Source organism: Oncorhynchus mykiss, chromosome 12 (genome assembly GCF_013265735.2).
Source record: "Oncorhynchus mykiss isolate Arlee chromosome 12, USDA_OmykA_1.1, whole genome shotgun sequence".
Taxonomy (NCBI): Eukaryota; Metazoa; Chordata; class Actinopteri; order Salmoniformes; family Salmonidae; genus Oncorhynchus; species Oncorhynchus mykiss.
This window is the reverse complement of record NC_048576.1, coordinates 37214313-37235862: the sequence shown is the minus strand read 5'-3', so window position 1 is coordinate 37235862 and position 21550 is coordinate 37214313. Positions and strand designations below refer to the sequence as shown.

General features: G+C 43.8%; 1 protein-coding gene across 6 annotated transcripts in view; it reads right to left on the bottom strand.

The window, feature by feature from the left end:
• The window catches only part of LOC110538892 (homeobox protein cut-like 1), a 265307-nt gene that overhangs the window by 174414 nt on the left and 69343 nt on the right, over positions 1-21550 (bottom strand). For all 6 annotated transcript variants that reach the window (XM_036937497.1, XM_036937492.1, XM_036937496.1 and 3 more), the window contains exon 2: positions 17743-17853. Coding sequence is in view for 5 of the 6 variants with exons in the window: in XM_036937492.1 (XP_036793387.1) it covers positions 17743-17853 (111 nt within the window). In the remaining variant the exon portion in view is untranslated. The remainder of the gene's footprint in view (positions 1-17742; positions 17854-21550) is intronic.

Below are 21550 nucleotides of genomic sequence, written 5' to 3'. Positions count from 1 at the left end.
CTCTGTGCTCCACACCTCTGGGGGCAAAGGGCTCTAAACCTATCACTGCTAGGGCTGGCATAATAATAGTATAATTTACAGTTATAATCATCTTAATAAATTCATTTTAGGAGGGGGTAAACCTTATTTTCAAGTAGATATAGTAATACATTTTTTGAGACTGGGGTGTCACCAAAGCTGTGTTGTATTCAAAGCTGTGTTGTATTCAAAACTGTGCTATATTGTATTGCAGTGCCTCCAGAAAGTATTCATACCTCATGACATTGCACATTTTGATCAGTTACATGTAGAAGTAAAAAATGATTAAATTGTTTTAAGAGTTTTGCAAATTAAATATAGAAATATCTCATTTATAGAAGTATTCATAACAGATAAATAAATATAAATAAATTCAAACACCTGAGTCAAAACACGTTAGAATCACCTTTGGCAGCGAAAGTATAAGAGCTTTGCACGCCAGGATTGTACAATATTTGCACTTTTTATTTTTTCCATTGCTAGAAAGACATTTTCTAGTTTTGCCATACATTTTCAAGCCAATTTATGTATATAAAAAAAATATCTAGGTAAGCAACTCATGTATATTTGGCCTTGTGTTTTAAGTTATTGTCCTGCTGAAACTGAAAAGGATAATGTCTCCCAGTGTCTGTTGGAAAGCAGAATTTCCCAGGTTTTCCTCTAGGATGTTGCCTGTACTTAGCTCTATTACGTTTCTTTTTATCCTAAAAAAAACTCCCTTGTCCTTGGAGATGACAAGCATACCCATAACATGATGCAGCCACCATCATGCTTGAAAATATAAAGAGCGGTACTCAGTGATGCGTTGTCGGATTTGCCACAAACATAATGCTTTGTATTCAAGACAAAAACGTAATTTATTTTCCACATTTTTTACAGTTTTACTTTACTGTCTTATTGTACAAGCCTCCTTCGTTTCACACTGTCATTTTGTAACTATATCCATCCTCCGTTTTCTCCAATCACAGCAATTAAACTAACTGTTTTAAATTCAACATTGGTCACGTGGTGAAATCTCTGTGCGGTTTCCTTCATGTGGAAGACATCTCAGTCGAAGGCACTAGGTATCATTGTAGTGACTGGGTCTATTGATGCGCCATCCAAAGTGTCATTAATAACTTCACTATGTCAAAGGGATATTCAAAGTTTGCTATTTTATTTTTACCCATCTACCAATAGGTGCCCTTTTTTTCCATTGGAAATCCTGCCTGGTTTTGTGGTTGCATCTGTTGGAAATTCACTGCTCAATTGATCGACCTTACAGAAAGTTAGGAAAGTTAGGAAAGCTAAGGCTAGCTTTTTCAAGAAGAAATATGCATCCTGTAGCAAAAACTCAAAAAAGTTCTGGGACACTGTAAAGTCCATGGAGAATAAGACCACCTCCTCCCAGCTGCCCACTGCACGGAGGCTAGGAAACACTTACCACCGATAAATTCCCAATAATTGAGAAATTCAATGAGCATTTCCACCTGGCTACACCTACCCTGATCAACAGCCCTGCACTCCCCACAGCAACTCGCTCAAACCTCCCCCACTTTTCCTTCACCCAAATCCAGATAACTGATGTTCTGAAAGAGCTGCAAAATCTGGACCACTACAATCAGCAGGGCTAGGCAATCTGGACCCTCTGTTTAAAAAATGATCTGCCGAAATTGTTACAACCCCTATTACTAGCCTGTTCAACCTCTCTTTCGTATCATCTGACATTTCCAAAGATTGGGAAGCTGCCGTGGTCATCCCCCTTTTCAAAGGGGGAGACACTCTAGACCCAAACTGCTACAGACCTATATCTATTCTACCCTGCCTTTCTAAGGTCTTTGAAAGCCAAGTTAACAAACAGATTACTGACCATTTCGAATCTCACAAACTTCTCTGCTATGCAATCTGGTTACAGAGCTGGTCATGGGTGCACCTCAGCCACGCTCAAGGTCCTAAACAATATCATAACCGCCATCGATAAAAGACATTACTGTGCAGCCGTATTCATCAACCTGGCTAAGGCTTTCGACTCTGTCAATCACAACATTCTTATTGGCAGACTCAACAGCCTCGGTTTCTCAAAAGACTGCCTCGCTTGATTCACCAACTACTTCTCCAATAGAGTTCAGTATGTCAAATCGGAGGGTCTGTTGTCCGGACCTCAGACAGTCTATGGGGGTGCCACAGGGTTCAATTCTCGGGCCGACTCTTTTCTCTGTATACATCAATGATGTTGCTCTCGCTGTTGAAGATTCTTTGATCCACCTCTATGCAGACGATACCATTCTGTATACTTCTGGCCCTTCTTTGGACACTGTGTTAGCTGACCTTCAGATGAGCTTCAATGCTATACAACTCTCCTTCCGTGGCCTCCAAATGCTCTTAAATGCAAGTCAAACTAAATGCATGCTCTTCAACCGATCGCTGCCCGCACCTGCCTGCCCGTCCAGCATCATTACTCTGGACGGTTCTGACTTAGAATATGTGGACAACTACAAATACCTAGGTGTCTGGTTAGACTGTAAACTCTCCTTCCAGACTCACATTAAACATCTCCAATCCAAAATTAAATCTAGAATTGGCTTCCTATTTCGCAACAAAGTATCCTTCACTCATGCTGCCAAACATCCCCTTAAAACTGACCATCCTACCGATCCTCGACTTCGGCAATGTCATTTACAAAATATCCTCCAACACTCTACTCAACAAATTGGATGCAGTCTATCACAGTGCCATCCGTTTTGTCACCAAAGCCCCATATACTACCCACTACTGCGACCTGTATGCTCTCGTTGGCTGGACCTCGCTTCATACTCGTCGCCAAACCCACTGGCTCCAGGTCATCTACAAGACCCTGCTAGGTAAAGCCCCGCCTTATCTCAGCTCACTGGTCACCATAGCAGCACCCACCCGTAGCACGCGCACGAGCTCCAGCAGGTATCTCTCACTGGTCACTCCCAAAGCCAATTATTTCTTTGGCCTCCTTTCCTTCCAGTTCTCTGCTGCCAATGACTGGAACGAACTGCAAAAATCTCTGAAGCTGGAGACTCTTACCTCCCTCACTAGCTTTAAGCAACAGCTGTCAGAGCAGCTCACAGATCACTGCACCTGTACATAGCTCATCTGTAAATAGCCCATCCAATCTACCTCATCCCCATACTGTATTTATTTATTTATTGCTCCTTTGCACCCCAGTATCTCTACTTGCACATTCATCTTCTGCACATCCTACCATTCCAGTGTTTAATTGCTTTATTGTAATTGCTTCATCACTATGGCCTATTTATTGCCTTACCTCTCTTATCCTACCTCATTTGCACATGCTGTATATACATTTTTCTACTGTATTATTATTTGTATGTTTGTTTATTTCATGTGTAACTCTGTTGTTTTATGTGTCGAACTGCTTTGCTTTATCTTGGCCAGGTCGCAGTTGCAAATGAGAACTTGTTCTATTTAGAATGAGAGCTTGTACCTTTTTAAATAAAGGTGAAATATATATTTTTTAAATGATTACAGGACCAGTCAAAAGTTTGGACACACCTACTCATTCAAGAGATATTCTTTATTTTTTTTTAGAACTAATTTCTACATTATAGAATAAAAATATGAAATAACACAGTGAATCATGTAGTAACCTCCCCCCCCCCAAAAAAAGTGTTAAACAAATCAAAATATATTTTATGTTAGAAATTATTCTAAGTAGCCACCCTTTGCCTTGATGACAGCTTTGCACACTCTTGGCATTCCCTCAACCAGCTTCATGAGGTAGTCAACTGGAATGCATTTCAATTAACAGGTGTGCCTTAGAAAAAGTTAATTTGTGGAATTTCTTTCATTCTTAATGTGTTTGAGCCAATAAGTTGTGTTGGGACAAGGTAGGGGTGGTATACAGAAGATAGCCCTATTTGATAAAAGACCAAGTCCATATTATGGCAAGAACAGTTAAAAATAAGCAAAGAGAAACGACAGTCCATCATTACTTTAAGACATGAATATAAGTCAATCCGGAAAATGTAAAGAACTTTCAAAGTTTCTTCAAGTGCAGTCACAAAAACCAAGCACTATGATGGAACTGGCTCTCATGAGAACCGCCACAGGAAAGGAAGACCCAGAGTTACCTCTGCTGCAGAGGATAAGTTCATTAGATTTGTCAACCTCAGAAATTGCTGCCCAAATATATGCTTCAGAGTTCAAGTAACAGACACATCTCAACTGTTCAGAGGAGACTGCGTGAATTAGTCCTTCATGGTCGAATTGCTGCATAGAAACCACTACTAAAGGACACCAATTAGAAGACACTTGTTTGGGCCAAGAAACACGAGCAATGGACATAAGACCAGTGCAATCTGTCCTTTAGTCTGATGGGGGGGGGGTGCAGGTGCTTTGTTGGTGACACTGTCTGATTTATTTAGAATTCAAGGCACACTTTACCAGCATGTCTACCACAGTATTCTGCAGCGATACGCCATCCCATGAGTTGGACCGCAGAGTGAAGGAAAAGCAGCCAACAAGTGCTCAGCATTTGTGGGAACTCCTTCAAGACTGTTGGAAAAGCATTCCAGGTGAAGCTGTTTGAGAGAACGCCAAGAGTGTGCAAAGCTGTCAAATGCAAAGGGTGGCTACTTTGAAGAATCTCAAATATAAAATATATTTTAATTTAACACTTTTTTGGTTACTACATGATTCCATATGTGTTATTTCATAGATTTGATGACTTCACTATTATTCTACAATGTAGAAAATAGTACAAATAAACCCTGGAATGAAAGTAGGTGTTTCAACTTTTGACTGGTACTGTATATGTGTGGGGCATAGAGATGAAGTAGTCATTCAAAAATTATGTTAAAGACTATTATTGACCACATAGTGAATCCACGCAACTTATGTGAATTTCTAAGCATATTTTTTTACTCCTGGACTTATTTAAGCTTGCCACAACAAAGGGGTTGAATACTTTTTAACTCAAAACATTTCAGCTTTTAATTTATTAAATGGTAAAACAAATTAAAAGCATAATTACACTTTGAAATTATGGGGTATTGTGTGTACCAAATCTCAATTGAATCTATTTTAAATTCAGGCTGTAACAACAACATTTGGAAATGTCAAACGGTGTGAATACTTTCTGAAGGCACTATAGGTATGCTGTAGCTCATTTTCAAACATGCATTACAAGCTCAAAACATTTTTTCAACAAAAAAGACAAATTATGACAATAACCCAGTCATTTGCATGAGAATTAGGCATAATTGTTATGGCAAACTCCATAATCATCAGAGCCCTAAGCACTGTTAAGAGCAGTTTCTCATCATCGGTCTATGGGAAATACAGTATGACTCGTCTGCACAGAATCAATCAACTGAGATTAGATAATTTTGCATAACCTTTCAATGCATTGTGACATATTGTGAAATTAGTTTGGGTATATTGTTACAGTAAGTGACATTCAAGACAAAAAGTAAACTGTATTCGGTGAGCACAGTGCTCAGGGTAATAACTAATGACTGGGGGCTTAAAGACGGGAAACGGAGAGTCTTTGTGTGGGGAGGTTCCATAGGGATTAACTAGAATATCGGAACCCTTTCCATTCCTTTTGGGGTCTGTGAGCGAAGCTGGAATTCAGATTTACTGCGTGTAGGAAGGGTGGAAGAGGCCCCTCTTTTCACATAGTGTACCAGAGACGGGGGCTGATGTTGGGCAGGGGTCAGAACGAGGGGTCACTCTCTGGTGTGCTGGTGTATGTCACTGACGCCATGGCTCTCTGATGAACCCCTCACACATACAAACGACCCTCAGCCACACAAGCACGCGCACAGGCATAATATTCTCCGAATTTATGTATAGGTCTCTGTATTACGCAGTTAGCGTTCGCTCACCCACTCGGCCCATTCATTTAGCATAGTTGAGATGCAGACTCTATGCGTCAGACAGACTGCTGCCCTACAGAGTATTGTACATTATGTAGAAAGACTGCTGCCCTACAGAGTACAGTACTCTGGGTAGCACTCATCCAGGAGATGTCCCCCTGCCACGCTGTGTGTGGGAGACTGGGAGAGTCAGTCAAACAGACCTCTCCCTCCTGTCCTCCTTCCATCCTCCCACAAAATTCCCCAGTCAGGCTGGATTACCAGGCCCGCCTCTGAAATCAATAGCCAGGGTTTGAAAGCAAAGAGGCGAACAGGAGGCGTTGGCGGCTGAGGTTCGCTCTCATCTCTCATTGGTTCATTGGCTGGCTGTCTGGCTGGTAAATATCCCTGCGTCGTGTTAAAGAGGAGGGCTATAATTAACTGTGCGAGACGCCAGTCAGCCAGGGGTTGGGCGCCGTGCCAACGGATCAGCCCTAATTACTATATTCACTTTGTCAGGAACGCTCACTTTGCTGCTCCCTCTGATAGGCCATGGCAGCCTCAGAAATCCCCCGGCACAGCACAGCGCACTCAGGCAGGCAGACGGGGCCGACTGGCAGGCAGGCTCGCAGTCGCAGGGTGATGAAAGCCTGGTTGGGTGGAGGGCTGAGCGACTGCAACAGGGGACGACACCCCAATGGCCACCAAGCTCAGGGACCAAACAAACACAGGGGCCACCCGACTGAGCAAAAATAGTCCTATACACAGTAATGCTGCTCCCAGCCGCCCTGATTGATTTTCCCATTGATAGGATCATGTACATATGTCCTTTTGTCAGGTACAGTACTACAATATGGTGCCTTAAACCTGATCCGAGGCCCCCGTGTTTAGTCAACTCTGATTTTAGATCAATATAAAACACCAGTCTAAAAACAGACGTCTGCCTCCTGCAGTGTCTCCACAAATGGCTACAGTGCTATTTTGTGGTGTCCAACATGCTCATTTTATTGATGTTGTTGAGCAGAAGAGTCGTATTTTTCACACGGTTTGTAAACACCCTTTTAGTACGCATGGGGTTTGGCTACGATTAAATGCTCGGAATGGAGTTCCTATCAAAAGGCCAACTTAGGCTGGTGGAGGTATTTACATGTGGTGAAATTCACTGACAAAATATTTTTCACAAAACGTGGCCTGCTATCAATGGTTCTAATACATTACTGAACTGGAAATATGTGAGCTCGACAGGCGGGGGATGAATATGGCTTTATTTAAATAGTTTTACTGTGGAAGCGGCTCAGACAACCATTTCAGGGTAGTTTATCACATAAAGCCTCTTTCACACTGCCGGCCCAAACTGTCCACATACTGGCAAATCACACTCCAAAGCCTGTTTCAACACAGACACAGCCAGAGAGGGATAAGGATCACTTGCATACGTGGGCGTATTCATGGGGCACCACTGAGGGAAGCTTGATGGCAGAGATAAACTGAATATAACAAACATTAAGTTGCTTCACCCCCTTTTGTCCTCAGAACAGCCTCAATTCGTCGGGGCATTGACTCTACAAAAAGTGTCGCAAGTATTCCACAGGGATGCTGTCCCATGTTGACTCCAATAACTCCCACCATTGTGTCAAGTTGGCTGGATGTCCTTCGGGTGGTGGCCCATTCTTGATACACATGGGAAAATGTGTGTGAAAACCCCAGTAGCGTTGCAGTTCATGACATGGCACCTACTACCATACTATGTTCAAAGTCACTTGTATTTTTTGGCTTGTCCATTCACCCTCTGAATGGCACACAATCCATGTCTCAATCCTCTCAAGGCTTAAAAATACTTATTTAACCCGTCTCCTCCCCTTAATCTACACTGATTGAAGTGGATTTAACAAGTGACATCAATAAGGGATCATAGCTTTCACCTGGTCAGTCTATGTCATGGAAAGAGTAGGTGTCCTTAATGCTTAGTATACTCAGTGTAATTACATACAGTATGCGCAAGCAGACGACGACGGTCCTCCTGCCAAATGCAGGGCATTCATCCTGATGTGCTTTATACAGTGCCTTGCGAAAGTATTCGGCCCCCTTGAACTTTGTGACCTTTTGCCACATTTCAGGCTTCAAACATAAAGATATAAAACTGTATTTTTTTGTGAAGAATCAACAACAAGTGGGAGACAATCATGAAGTGGAACGACATTTATTGGATATTTCAAACTTTTTTAACAAATCAAAAACTGAAAAATTGGGCGTGCAAAATTATTCAGCCCCTTTACTTTCAGTGCAGCAAACTCTCTCCAGAAGTTCAGTGAGGATCTCTGAATGATCCAATGTTGACCTAAATGACTAATGATGATAAATACAATCCACCTGTGTGTAATCAAGTCTCCGTATAAATGCACCTGCACTGTGATAGTCTCAGAGGTCCGTCAAAAGCGCAGAGAGCATCATGAAGAACAAGGAACACACCAGGCAGGTCCGAGATACTGTTGTGAAGAAGTTTAAAGCCGGATTTGGATACAAAAGATTTCCCAAGCTTTAAACATCCCAAGGAGCACTGTGCAAGCGATAATATTGAAATGGAAGGAGTATCAGACCACTGCAAATCTACCAAGACCTGGCCGTCCCTCTAAACTTTCAGCTCATACAAGGAGAAGACTGATCAGAGATGCAGCCAAGAGGCCCATGATCACTCTGGATGAACTGCAGAGATCTACAGCTGAGGTGGGAGGCTCTGTCCATAGGACAACAATCAGTCGTATATTGCACAAATCTGGCCTTTATGGAAGAGTGGCAAGAAGAAAGCCATTTCTTAAAGATATCCATAAAAAGTGTTGTTTAAAGTTTGCCACAAGCCACCTGGGAGACACACCAAACATGTGGAAGAAGGTGCTCTGGTCAGATGAAACCAAAATTGAACTTTTTGGCAACAATGCAAAACGTTATGTTTGGCGTAAAAGCAACACACCATCCCCACTGTCAAACATGGTGGTGGCAGCATCATGGTTTGGGCCTGCTTTTCTTCAGCAGGGACAGGGAAGATGGTTAAAATGGATGGGAAGATGGATGGAGCCAAATAAAGGACCATTCTGGAAGAAAACCTGATGGAGTCTGCAAAAGACCTGAGACTGGGACGGAGATTTGTCTTCCAACAAGACAATGATCCAAAACATAAAGCAAAATCTACAATGGAATGGTTCAAAAATAAACATATCCAGGTGTTAGAATGGCCAAGTCAAAGTCCAGACCTGAATCCAATCGAGAATCTGTGGAAAGAACTGAAAACTGCTGTTCACAAATGCTCTCCATCCAACCTCACTGAGCTCGAGCTGTTTTGCAAGGAGGAATGGGAAAAAATGTCAGTCTCTCGATGTGCAAAACTGATAGAGACATACCCCAAGCGACTTACAGCTGTAATCGCAGCAAAAGGAGGCGCTACAAAGTATTAACGTAAGGGGGCTGAATAATTTTGCACGCCCAATTTTTCAGTTTTTGATTTGTTAAAAAAGTTTGAAATATCCAATAAATGTCGTTCCACTTCATGATTGTGTCCCACTTGCTGTTGATTCTTCACAAAAAAATACAGTTTTATATCTTTATGTTTGAAGCCTGAAATGTGGCAAAAGGTCACAAAAGTTCAAAGGGGCCGAATACTTTCGCAAGGCACTGTATCTCACTATTGTGGGGACTGAAAATCTTCAATAAAACAATTTGAGGTAGACCTGTGATTAACATTCATTTCAGGGGTTCTTGAATACGGTCTGCACAAGTCCTATTCCATACATTTTGGCTTCAAACATACGTCCTCGGTCGGTTAGAGTACGCTATTGAAACCGGTTTCTATTTCAGGATACAAAACAAACAGATGACAGTAATTAAGTGAAGTCATCTCTCTCTTGATTCAGGTCAGACACTCAGCTCAGTCCACACTCTCTCCGGCGGTTACCTCTTAGCTACCAACTCTCATATGAAAAACAGTAGGTCAACCTGACAAAAGCACTTATGAAGTCTTCCCGCAATTCTGGTGATGCCATACGGTTAGACTCTTACTCAGAAGGGCGTCCTTTATCACGAGGCAAATACCAAACTCCAATATTATCTGACAAACTTTGAAAGGGCAGTCAAAACTCCTGAACTCTGTCAGAATCAGGTGAACCACTTACACACAGACATGTCTGGAATGATTGAATCTACTCAAAGACCTTGAATCTTATCCACAAAGCGTGTCCCTGAGTTTAGTCCATTTCTCTCTGATGGCGACAAAGCCTATTGAACAGGAGAAGAAACAGGCCCTGTAATTGAATTGTTGGAAAACAAATGCACCTTCCAGCAGAGAGAAAGAACGTGTGGCCTAGGGTCGTCTAGCAGTCTAACCGCTGCCTCCGGTACACATATACCCGCTGCAGCATGGATTCCAATCCGGCCCACTCATTTTTCAGCACACTCTCTCTCCTTTATCTATCCCACTGTCTCTCTATCCAATAAAGCATCAACATTTCAAAAATAGGAAGGACATGTCTCTTTAAGGGGGGTGTAAAGTGGACATATCAGGCCTCTATCAGACATAGACAAATTGCCACACTGTACAGCCGTGAGGTCAAATAGTGATAACGCCGCTAGAAATCCCCTTGTTCATTAAATGACCTGTTACATCTTATCATTCCACCAAAATAAAGGACCGGGAACGCTCATGCATTAAAGAACAGTATACAGTGCATTTGGCAAGTAAAGTGCCTTGCGAAAGTATTCGGCCCCCTTGAACTTTGCGACCTTTTTGCCACATTTCAGGCTTCAAACATAAAGATATTAAACTGTATTTTTTTGTGAAGAATCAACAACAAGTGGGACACAATCATGAAGTGGAACGACATTTATTGGATATTTCAAACTTTTTTAACAAATCAAAAACTGAAAAATTGGGCGTGCAAAATTATTCAGCCCCCTTAAGTTAATACTTTGTAGCGCCACCTTTTGCTGCGATTACAGCTGTAAGTCGCTTGGGGTATGTCTCTATCAGTTTTGCACATCGAGAGACTGACATTTTTTCCCATTCCTCCTTGCAAAACAGCTCGAGCTCAGTGAGGTTGGATGGAGAGCATTTGTGAACAGCAGTTTTCAGTTCTTTCCACAGATTCTCGATTGGATTCAGGTCTGGACTTTGACTTGGCCATTCTAACACCTGGATATGTTTATTTTTGAACCATTCCATTGTAGATTTTGCTTTATGTTTTGGATCATTGTCTTGTTGGAAGACAAATCTCCGTCCCAGTCTCAGGTCTTTTGCAGACTCCATCAGGTTTTCTTCCAGAATGGTCCTGTATTTGGCTCCATCCATCTTCCCATCAATTTTAACCATCTTCCCTGTCCCTGCTGAAGAAAAGCAGGCCCAAACCATGATGCTGCCACCACCATGTTTGACAGTGGGGATGGTGTGTTCAGGGTGATGACCTGTGTTGCTTTTACGCCAAACATAACGTTTTGCATTGTTGCCAAAATGTTCAATTTTGGTTTCATCTGACCTTCTTCCACATGTTTGGTGTGTCTCCCAGGTGGCTTGTGGCAAACTTTAAACTACATTTTTTATGGATATCTTTAAGAAATGGCTTTCTTCTTGCCACTCTTCCATAAAGGCCAGATTTGTGCAATATACGACTGATTGTTGTCCTATGGACAGAGTCTCCCACCTCAGCTGTAGATCTCTGCAGTTCATCCAGAGTGATCATGGGCCTCTTGGCTGCATCTCTGATCAGTCTTCTCCTTGTATGAGCTGAAAGTTTAGAGGGACGGCCAGGTCTTGGTAGATTTGCAGTGGTCTGATACTCCTTCCATTTCAATATTATCGCTTGCACAGTGCTCCTTGGGATGTTTAAAGCTTGGGAAATATTTTTGTATCCAAATCCGGCTTTAAACTTCTTCACAACAGTATCTCGGACCTGCCTGGTGTGTTCCCTGTTCTTCATGATGCTCTCTGCGCTTTTAACGGACCTCTGAGACTATCACAGTGCAGGTGCATTTATACGGAGACTTGATTACACACAGGTGGATTGTATTTATCATCATTAGTCATTTAGGTCAACATTGGATCATTCAGAGATCCTCACTGAACTTCTGGAGAGAGTTTGCTGCACTGAAAGTAAAGGGGCTGAATAATTTAGCACGCCCAATTTTTCAGTTTTTGATTTGTTAAAAAAGTTTGAAATATCCAATAAATGTCGTTCCACTTCATGATTGTGTCCCACTTGTTGTTGATTCTTCACAAAAAAATACAGTTTTATATCTTTATGTTTGAAGCCTGAAATATGGCAAAAGGTCGCAAAGTTCAAGGGGGCCGAATACTTTCGCAAGGCACTGTATTCAGACCTTCCCCTTTATCCACATCTTGTTAAGTTAGGGCCTTATTCTGAAATGGATTAAATGTATTGTTTTCCTCATCAATCTACACATAATAATAGCCCATAATGACAAAGAGAAAACAGGTTATTCAAAAGTTCTGCAAATGTATTAAAAATCAAAAACAAATAACTTATTTACATAACTATTCAGACCCTTTGCTATGACACTTGAAATTGAGCTTGGGTACATCCTGTTTCCATGTATCATCCTTGAGATGTTTCTACAACTTCATTGGAGTTCACCTGTGGTAAATTCAATTGATTGGACATGACTTGGAAAGGCACACACCGGTCTATATAAGCTCCCACAGTTGACAGTGCATGTCAGAGCAAAAACCAAGCAATGAGGTTGAAGGAATTTTCCGTAGAGCTCCGAGACAGGATTGTGTCGAGAGACAGATCAGGGGAAGGATACCAATAAATGTCTGCAGCATTGAAGGTCCCCAAGAACACAGTGCCCTCCATTATTCTTAAATGGAAGGAGTTTGGAACCACCAAGACTCTTCCTAGAGCTGGTCGCCATGTTAAACTGAGCAATTGGAAGGGCATTGGTCAGGGAGGTGAAGATGGGAGAACCTTCCAGAAGGACAACCATCTCTGCAGCACTCCATCAAATCAGACCTTTATGGTAGAGTGGCCAGACGGAAGCCACTCCTCAGTAAAAGGCACATGACAGCCCGCTTGGAGTTTGCCAAAAGGCACCTAAAGGACTCTCAGACCATGAGAAATAATATTAAAACCAAGATTGAACTGTTTGGCCTGAATGCCAAGTGTCACGTCTGGAGGAAACCTGGCACCATCCCTACGGTGAAGCATGGTGGTTGCAGCATCATGCTGTGGCGATGTTTTTCAGCGGAAGGGACTGGGAGACTAGTCAGGATCGAGGGAAAGATGAATGGAGCAAAGCACAGAGATTCTTGATGAAAATCTGTCCCAGAACGCTCAGGACCTCAGACTGGGGTGAAGGTTTTATCTTCCAACCGGACAAAGACCGTAAGCACACAGCGAAGACAACGCAGGAGTGGGTTCGGGACAAGTCTCTGAATGTCCTTGAGTGGCCCAGCCAGAGCCCTGACCGGAACGCGATCGAACATCTCTGGAGAGACCTGAAAATAGCTGTGCAGAGACATTCCCCATTCAACCTGACCTGACAGAGCTTGAGAGGATCTGCAGAGAATTGGAGAAACTCAAATATAGGTGTGCCAAGCTTGTATTGTCATACCCAAGAAGACTCGATGCTATAATCACTGCCCAAGGTGCTTCAACAAAGTACTGAGTAAAGGGTCTGAATACTTACATAAATGTGCAAAAAAACATTTTTTAAAGTTTTTGCTTTGTCATTGTGGGGTATTGTGTGTAGACTGAAAAACAATTTAAAATCACATTTTAGAACAAGGCTGTAACGAAACCAAATGTGGAAAAAGTCAAGGGGCCTGAATACTTTCCGAACTGCATAAAGAGGTGTAGAAATCCCCCTATTTTCAATTGCAGACAACTCCTTTAGAAGTTATCGGGCGGAATCTGTAACAAAAAACTGAAGTAATCAATACCTTCTTTTACCGTCTTCAGACAGAAAACGGTTTGTGAGAGAGAAGTCACACTAGCCGAGTCTGCACTCTGAGCCAAAATGGAGGTGAACCAAACAACCCAAAAATATCTTCACCAGGAGTGCAGAGAAGGAAGAGACACTAAGCACTTTGAGAGGGTGGCCAAAACTCAGAGTGACGAGATGAAACACTACAGTGAGTTAGCAACCCTGAGCCCCCTCTGAACAGCTCAGTAATTAAGGTAGCTTTCCAGCTCCAAGCGACAGAGGGATGAAATTTCCACCCCTGTGCCGGAACCCCTTGATGTTTTGTACCTTGGGTTCTGGGCCCATTTTGGCAACCAGATCGGTTGTTTTTTTCTATTTTTTCTCTCTTACAGAGTTCACAGAATCCCAGAGAACACAGCCTCCCAGCCAAAACCCCAGCACGATTAATTTAGTAACGGGTTATTAAGCTCAAACATAAATTGTAGCCCTGGACAGTTTAAATGGAAAAGAAGCCTGATTTATTAGAGCCGGAGACAAAACAGGTTTTTATTGTCCATTTATTCATCAACACTCATTGGGAGTGGTAACTCTGGAATTTTCTGACAAAAAAAAAAGGAGGGAAGAAAGAGGGGAGTGGGGGCAGCAGCAATGGCTGCCGTAATCAAAGACAGAGCTTGCCGGGGAGAGGAGCACAATGCCCTTGACATTCTTATCCCAGCTCTTCCCTGGACAAGATTATATTTGTTTGGTAGAGCACTGCATCAGCTGAACAAATATATCAATAGTGTTTGCTGTCGCACTGTATCCTTGCATCTGTTCTTGACTTCATTTCAGGAGATTATTCATCAAGGTTGGCTAACGGCCTCCTCTGAGCAGTCAGAATAACTACGGGTTCATCTGAAGTACGCAAATAAAATACTCAAGCCATATCTGAGGGAGGATAGACTAACAGAACTGACACAATGTCACTCGTAATGAAAGAGACGTTCTGTACATTATGTCGCCGGTAATTTCTACTCACATCAGTGTCATCTCCTATTCAAGGCCCAATTCTACAAAGTGATCCATCATTCCTTTGAGGTTCAATGGACATTTTCAACATAATTTATTACGAACTCAAACCAAGGAGTTACATAAGCTTGACCATTATGTTGAAAGTCTTTTTCTTAGTAGACTAAGCAGTTTATGACTTTGGAGGCGTACTCCTCTGACTAAGAAAGGGGCCAATGGGGCAGTGAGCCAAACACTGACAGTGTACCCTCAATCTGTCTGCTGCAGACGGACTCCCTCTAGTCACCAGAGAAACCACCTGCCAATGGGACGTCATACATACAAACAGACGTATACAAAATCAAAACACACAACTTATCCAATAGGTTATTGTAAAACGATTCTGCCATTTACCATTCCTTTCAACTGGTACGTTTATTCCGAATATTCTACAACAACAACCTGGGGGCGTAGTGCTGAGGTACTGAATGAACATCTCAGAATGGCGTGCTGACTTTCTGCATAGGAAGTATTTAAATGAGCCAAATTGAAGCTGGTTCTCAGTCCACCCCCCTCTCCTATCCTCTCCTCCCCCTCTGTCCTGTGGAGGTGTTGTCCTCAAGCTTTCAAAGTCACACCATTCCTGACCTCTGTGTCTGTCTGCTGTGCAGTAGGTCTGCCTCTGTGTGCCAGAGCACCATGGGTCATCAGGGCACAGAATGAGGCATGGCACGGCTGTCGCTGACACAGCACATAGGATTGGTGCGCTGCTCTGTGCGTGTGTGTCTTTGTGTGAGTCTGTACATGTGTTTTTTGCCCATGTGCGCACGCATGCGCTTGTGTGTGTGTTTAGGACGGACCAGACAGGGAAGGGTGGCAGTGCACTCAGAAAGGGGATGCCTAGTCAGTTGTACAACAATGCATTCAACCAAAATGTGTCTTCCGCATTTAAACCAACCCCTCCGAATCAGAGGCGCGGGGGGCTGCCTTAATCAATGTCCACATCATTGGCGCCCGGGAAGCAGTTGTTGTTGGGGGGTTAACTGCCTTTCTCAAGGGCAGAACGGAACCAATGAAATTACAATGACAGTAACCTGGCCGGCAGAGAGGCCTACTGTAACGCCACCAAACAGATGAATGGATCCTGAGGACAAGCTGACTCAGGTGTGTCCCGTTGTGAAACACCAAGCCGTAGTCAGACTGCACGCGGGTGAAATAGTACATTCAGTATATCTGATGAGTATTTTCTGTTATCCCTTTTAAATTCAATATTGTTTGAACGGATACACTTCTGTATCAACTACAGTAGTAAATGAAGCTGAAGTGCCTGGTAATATCCACTCGTCGGTCCTCCCACCTGCAGTCTGTTTGTTCTTCTTCTATTTTGCATGCTCTATCCTGTGCTCTCCTCTTTCCCGCTGTCAACTCACTCCTCTCTTCTCCCCCTCCTCTCTGCATTCTGTGCTCTCTTCTCCCTCTCCTGCTCTCTCTCAGCTTTGTTTGAGTAGAGAGCCATGGTGACTGAGGAGCCACACAAAAGGGTCACATGATGTCGATGCGAGTCTAGGCGGGCGGGTGGACACAATGACCGCACCACTCCGCACAGCTGGAGTGTCACGCATTCCTGGTGTTTACAAGATTTCGGGGGAAAACTAATCCACCCCCCTGAGGAACTCTGCGGCGCAAAATTGGCCCATTTTCTGTCTGAATAGAGGGCTTATGTCATCGCTACGATGCCTTTTAGGAGCATAAGAAAATGGCAACCTGCAAAAAACGATGGCAGTGGTGGTAGGAGGGTTGAATCACAGACGAGGCAGATGAGAATAGGCTAAATAGTGGTCACTCTTCAATGGGAACAGTTGAGCCACGGGTAGAAGGGATAAGAGTCTTCTTGTATATTTCTTTGGTTAAAATAATGTTTAAAAAAAAAAAATCAAACATCTGTTCTATAATCTACAACTGTGGGCCTTCAATTCAGTTGCCATTTTTAGCATCACAGCGTCGTCATCAAAGGCCGGGTTTCAAAAGCGCCACTATTTTTCTTGTGGAGAAATATGTTGACATATCGTTAATTGAAGAGTCTATTGGACGTTGTGCCATCGTTGCCGAGGCCTTGCCAACATACCTAAACCCTGGCAGCTTAATCAGATCCACAACAGAGTTTCCTGTAAATAAAGAACCGCTCACTCCTTAAAACACCTCATACGCACGGCTAGTTTTTACCAATTCAGGACATGACTTCACAGAAAAGCAGTGAGGCCAGTCAAACTGGCCAGAACAGCCTTGACCAACCATGCGACAAGCATATTCCCTAAAAGGTGGTAGTAGTGGAGTAATCGAGTTCAGTTTGAGGGGGTGGATGGGGACTACTGACTACTACGGTCATCTTTTGATGGGATGCCCAGAGAGTTTCAGATTGTACTGACAAACCTGAATAGAGTAAAAGTTTTCAAGAGGGGGCACAGAGTAACCTAAGTAATGCCATGTAATGAATGGTGCTTTAATAAACTATGCTAGCATGGACTAATGTAAGGATGGGCTAACTGGACCGCATGGGAAGTGGAATCCAATGAGGAACAAATGAGGAGCTCAGCCAATCAAAAGGACACTGTGTCCAAAAGGTAAATAAACACAGCCCACGATGACACGAAATGCCAGTGGAACCAGCTGAAAGAATAGCCGGGGGTAGGGCCTGTGAACAATGAGAGGACATTGTCTCCTCCGCTTGAATGGGCATCATTTCCCTGACTAACCCCACCCCCAACCCCCCCTGGTGCGGCCCATCGGATGACAATAGAGGCATTGATGACTGGGTATACACACATACGTCTGTCCAGCTATGACGCTGCACGTCCGTTACACCAACACAGACGTGTCCTCTCTGTCGTGCCTCTACTGCTGTGGTGTGTGTGTGTGTGTGTGTGTGTGTGTGTGTGTGTGTGTGTGAAGACAAGCAGGCAGAAGCAGAGCAGATACTCACCTCTGGTGTGTTTTTCTTGAACTCACGGCTTTGGTCGATGAGCTTTTTCCTAGACTGCTCACTCTCATCTTGTCTGTTGGCCAGGGCTGTGGCGGTGGCATCCAGTTCTCTCTGTGGGACCAAGAGGGGGGAGGAGAAAGGACAGAATGATTACACAGGGCTCTGTGGGGGATGACCGCCATTTACATTTAACTCTCTCTTTTCCTCTCCCTTTGACCCCCTGCAGTCTGGCACCACTAGTGCCAAACTGGGAGCATGAGAGAGAAGAGAAAGACTGGTCTTAGTCAACGTCAAAAGAGGATTAATCGACAGACAGACAGACAGACAGACAGACAGACAGACAGACAGACAGACAGACAGACAGACAGACAGACAGACAGACAGACAGACAGACACACAGACAGACACACAGACAGACACACAGACAGACACACAGACAGACACACGCACCATGACTACTCAATGGCTGGAATCACACACACCCCTATGGGGAAAAAGACAAACAGACAGACGCACCATGACTACTCAATGGCTGGCATCACACACCCCCCTATGGGGGAAAAAACACACCCACAGAGTTGGACACACATACTGTACAGCGTACGCACACATAAAACACACACACCCTTTCAGCACATCTTCTGCAGACAGAAGTGTGAAAAAAGCAATAGAACCACTTAGATCCCAGCAGCATTTATGCAGCTTATAAAAATCTCTATTGGAGAGAAAGAAAAAAACGTATGGGACGAAAGAGCTTTTCTCACAGGCTCCAGCCTTTATGGTCGCTAGGCATGTAAATGTCATAGGGCAGATCCCAGATTATCAATGTTGGGACAGAGGTGCCAGGAGAAGGTAAACACAGACTCTAGATCAGCATGGACAAGCCAGGCTACTACCCTTAGAATATCCACACTGATACAGCTGAACCTATATAGGCCTATACTCTCAGAATGTAAGCCACGAAAATCTATAGTTAGTATCAGACGAAGACATATTTTCCCATTGGATTTGGATATGTGAAGTGACTGACAAGCAGTCTCAGGTGGGCCTTTGATGAGGCTTTGTGTGTGTGTGTGTGTGTGTGTGTGTGTGTGTGTGTGTGTGTGTGTGTGTGCGAGAGGCAGAGAGCGAGAGGCAGAAAGCGAGAGGCAGAGAGCGAGAGGCAGAGAGCGAGAGGCAGAGAGCGAGAGGCAGAGAGCGAGAGGCAGAGAGCGAGAGGCAGAGTGCGAGAGCGAGAAAAAGGGAGAGACAGTCGAGGCTGACATCTGGAAGCCAGATGCAGGGAACAAATCAAGTTAATTAGGCTGGAACTGAGCGAGCCAGACTGCTGCCCCCACTTTACTCCACACAGCCACCACCACCACGTCTAGGGGGGTAACTAGAGCATACAGTACACACAGCAGACTGGCTAGAGCACAGCTCACTTCCGCCTCTCGCCCCCATTTTATCTGCACTCAGATCCTCCTCTAGTCTAGTAGGGACGAAGTGTCGAATAGAAGGGCCGCAGCAAGAACTATAAGAGCTGTTTCACTTAATACTTGGGCTTCAAGCCTAAAATGATTTGGTAAAAAGTTAGTGTCTTAAAAAGGGCTTTTGTGTGGTGTGTGTGCGTCACATTTCAAGAAAGTCCATTAAAGCAGTGGCATCAATCGATGCGTCGCCTGCTCACCAGTCATAGGGGTGTTGCTGCATAGCAACGGGACGTCAACCTTTTCCCCCAACTCCTGTGGCGCCACCTTTGCCACACACGTTGAGGCCTGCGGTGGGCATGCTAATTCCAGATTTGTGGGGTGGGTGTTGGGGGAACTGTTCCCAGGTCAGGGTAAAAGGTTTGGTGGGCAACACTGACCCAGGGTCAGGAAGAGGCCCGCTGCACGTTACCTCCACTCCGCTGCCTTTGGCCGCTAGCGGCAGGGGGCCCATATGACAGAAAGGCTACAGTAACCAAGGTTCGCCACAGGGGCACTGAGCAGAGATGAGCAGAAGAGAAGTTTAAAGAAAATATATCGAGTTAGCTAGCCCTAGGAGCTAACGCACAGAGTTGGGGAGTAACAGATGACATGTAATCAGTTACATGTAAGGGATTACAACAACAACAAAAAATCCGTTACCAGCTTAAATATTGTAATCGGGTTACAGATACTTTTGAAAAACTAGATGATTACTTCAAGGATTACTTTTAAATTCAGAAAGGATGTTTGAGGAAAAAACTTCTGTTTTCTCAATGACATTCAAATCAACATTGAAAAAAGCCGCAAGTTTTAAGTTTGTTCCACGTGAACGAGTCTGACCACAAGTCAGAGACCACTACGATGACACAGCAAATGTTTTTGATCAATCGCGGGAAAAGAGCAGGAATAGGCTTTTGTAGGCTACAGTCCAAGCTATGTCTTCCAATAGTGCGACTGCTGTCGGCATCCAAAGATTATCCAACTTGAATAAACGCTTGGAGGTAAGGATGACAGCAGTGGTTGTAGTCTACGGTGATACGGATATCACTTATTATTGATATCTACATAGCGCATTGATGTGAATCACACTGCTGCTCTCTCATTAAGCTATTTGCACCTTAAGGATTGTGATTTGTGGATGGATGTTCACAAATCTAAATGTGTATTTGAACCCAACAATGGTTGAATTCAAGAAGTTTAAGCTGCTTATCAATCATTGTTTTTGAAACCAGTAGACAGCCAGTGAAAAAAAATTGCTCTTGCGACACTTTTATTCCAGCCTATGGAATAAAAGTGGGGCTTTTATTGCTCAATCTAATTAATGCTGATGATTAAAAAAACAAACCCTAATGGACACATACTGAAACACTTTTGATTGCCCCCTGTAAGTCTATGTAGTTACTAAATAAGTCAAAAAAAGGACAAAGCAACAGATTACATTTAGGAAGTAACCTACCCAACCCTGCTAATGCATTGGCTAGCTGTACTGTAGCTCTCAGCAACTGTATTCCCTTTCCTCTCCAGCGGTATCTAGACTAGCGAGGAATGAAGACACGAGGGGCGGAAGGAGGAGGGTGGAAAGGAGAAGTGGAAAGGAGGAACGCCCCGTTCCCCAAAAAGCTTCTGTCAAGTTAAGGGTCTTGAGACTGATTAGCAGATGCTGCCGTTAAGCACATTATGCAAACGATTTGGCTAATCACTTCAAATTGATTAGAGCCAGGCTTCCCAACCAGTTTTAATGCACCACCGCGTCTCTGGGACCCCTCTGAGCCAGTCCAGGGGAACAGGGGAATGGGGTGGGGTGAGTAATTAGGTTTTTATCAACAGGAATTCATAGTCAGACCAACCCCAGCCTGCAAACATCCACAGATATAGGGAGGCAAATCTTTAAACACACAGGGTAGCTAAATCTATCAAAAGCAGCAAAGTGAATGTGTACAGGCTATATGATATTAGCAGGCCTTGGTGTACAGACACAGGCATTTTTTGTTCAGGCTATAAGCTCTTTTTATAATGTAAAGAACTGTATGAAAATTGCCTAGTCTATATTCTGTCCAACGTTTCTACTGTATGTCATTGTAGGAGCTATGGGCACAGGCTAATGAGAAGGATAGCGCAGCCGGCCACGACCGGGAGACCCATGGGGTGGCACACAATTGGCCCAGCGTCGTCTGGGTTAGGGGAGGGTTTGGTCGGCAGGGATGCCCTTGTTCCATCTCGCACTAGCGACTCCTGTGGGGGGCTGGGCGCAGTGCACGTTGACACGGTCGCCAGGTGCACGATGTTTCCTCCGACACATTGATGGGGCTGGCTTCCGGGTTAAGTGGGCATTGTGACTTGGTTGGGTTGTTTCGGAG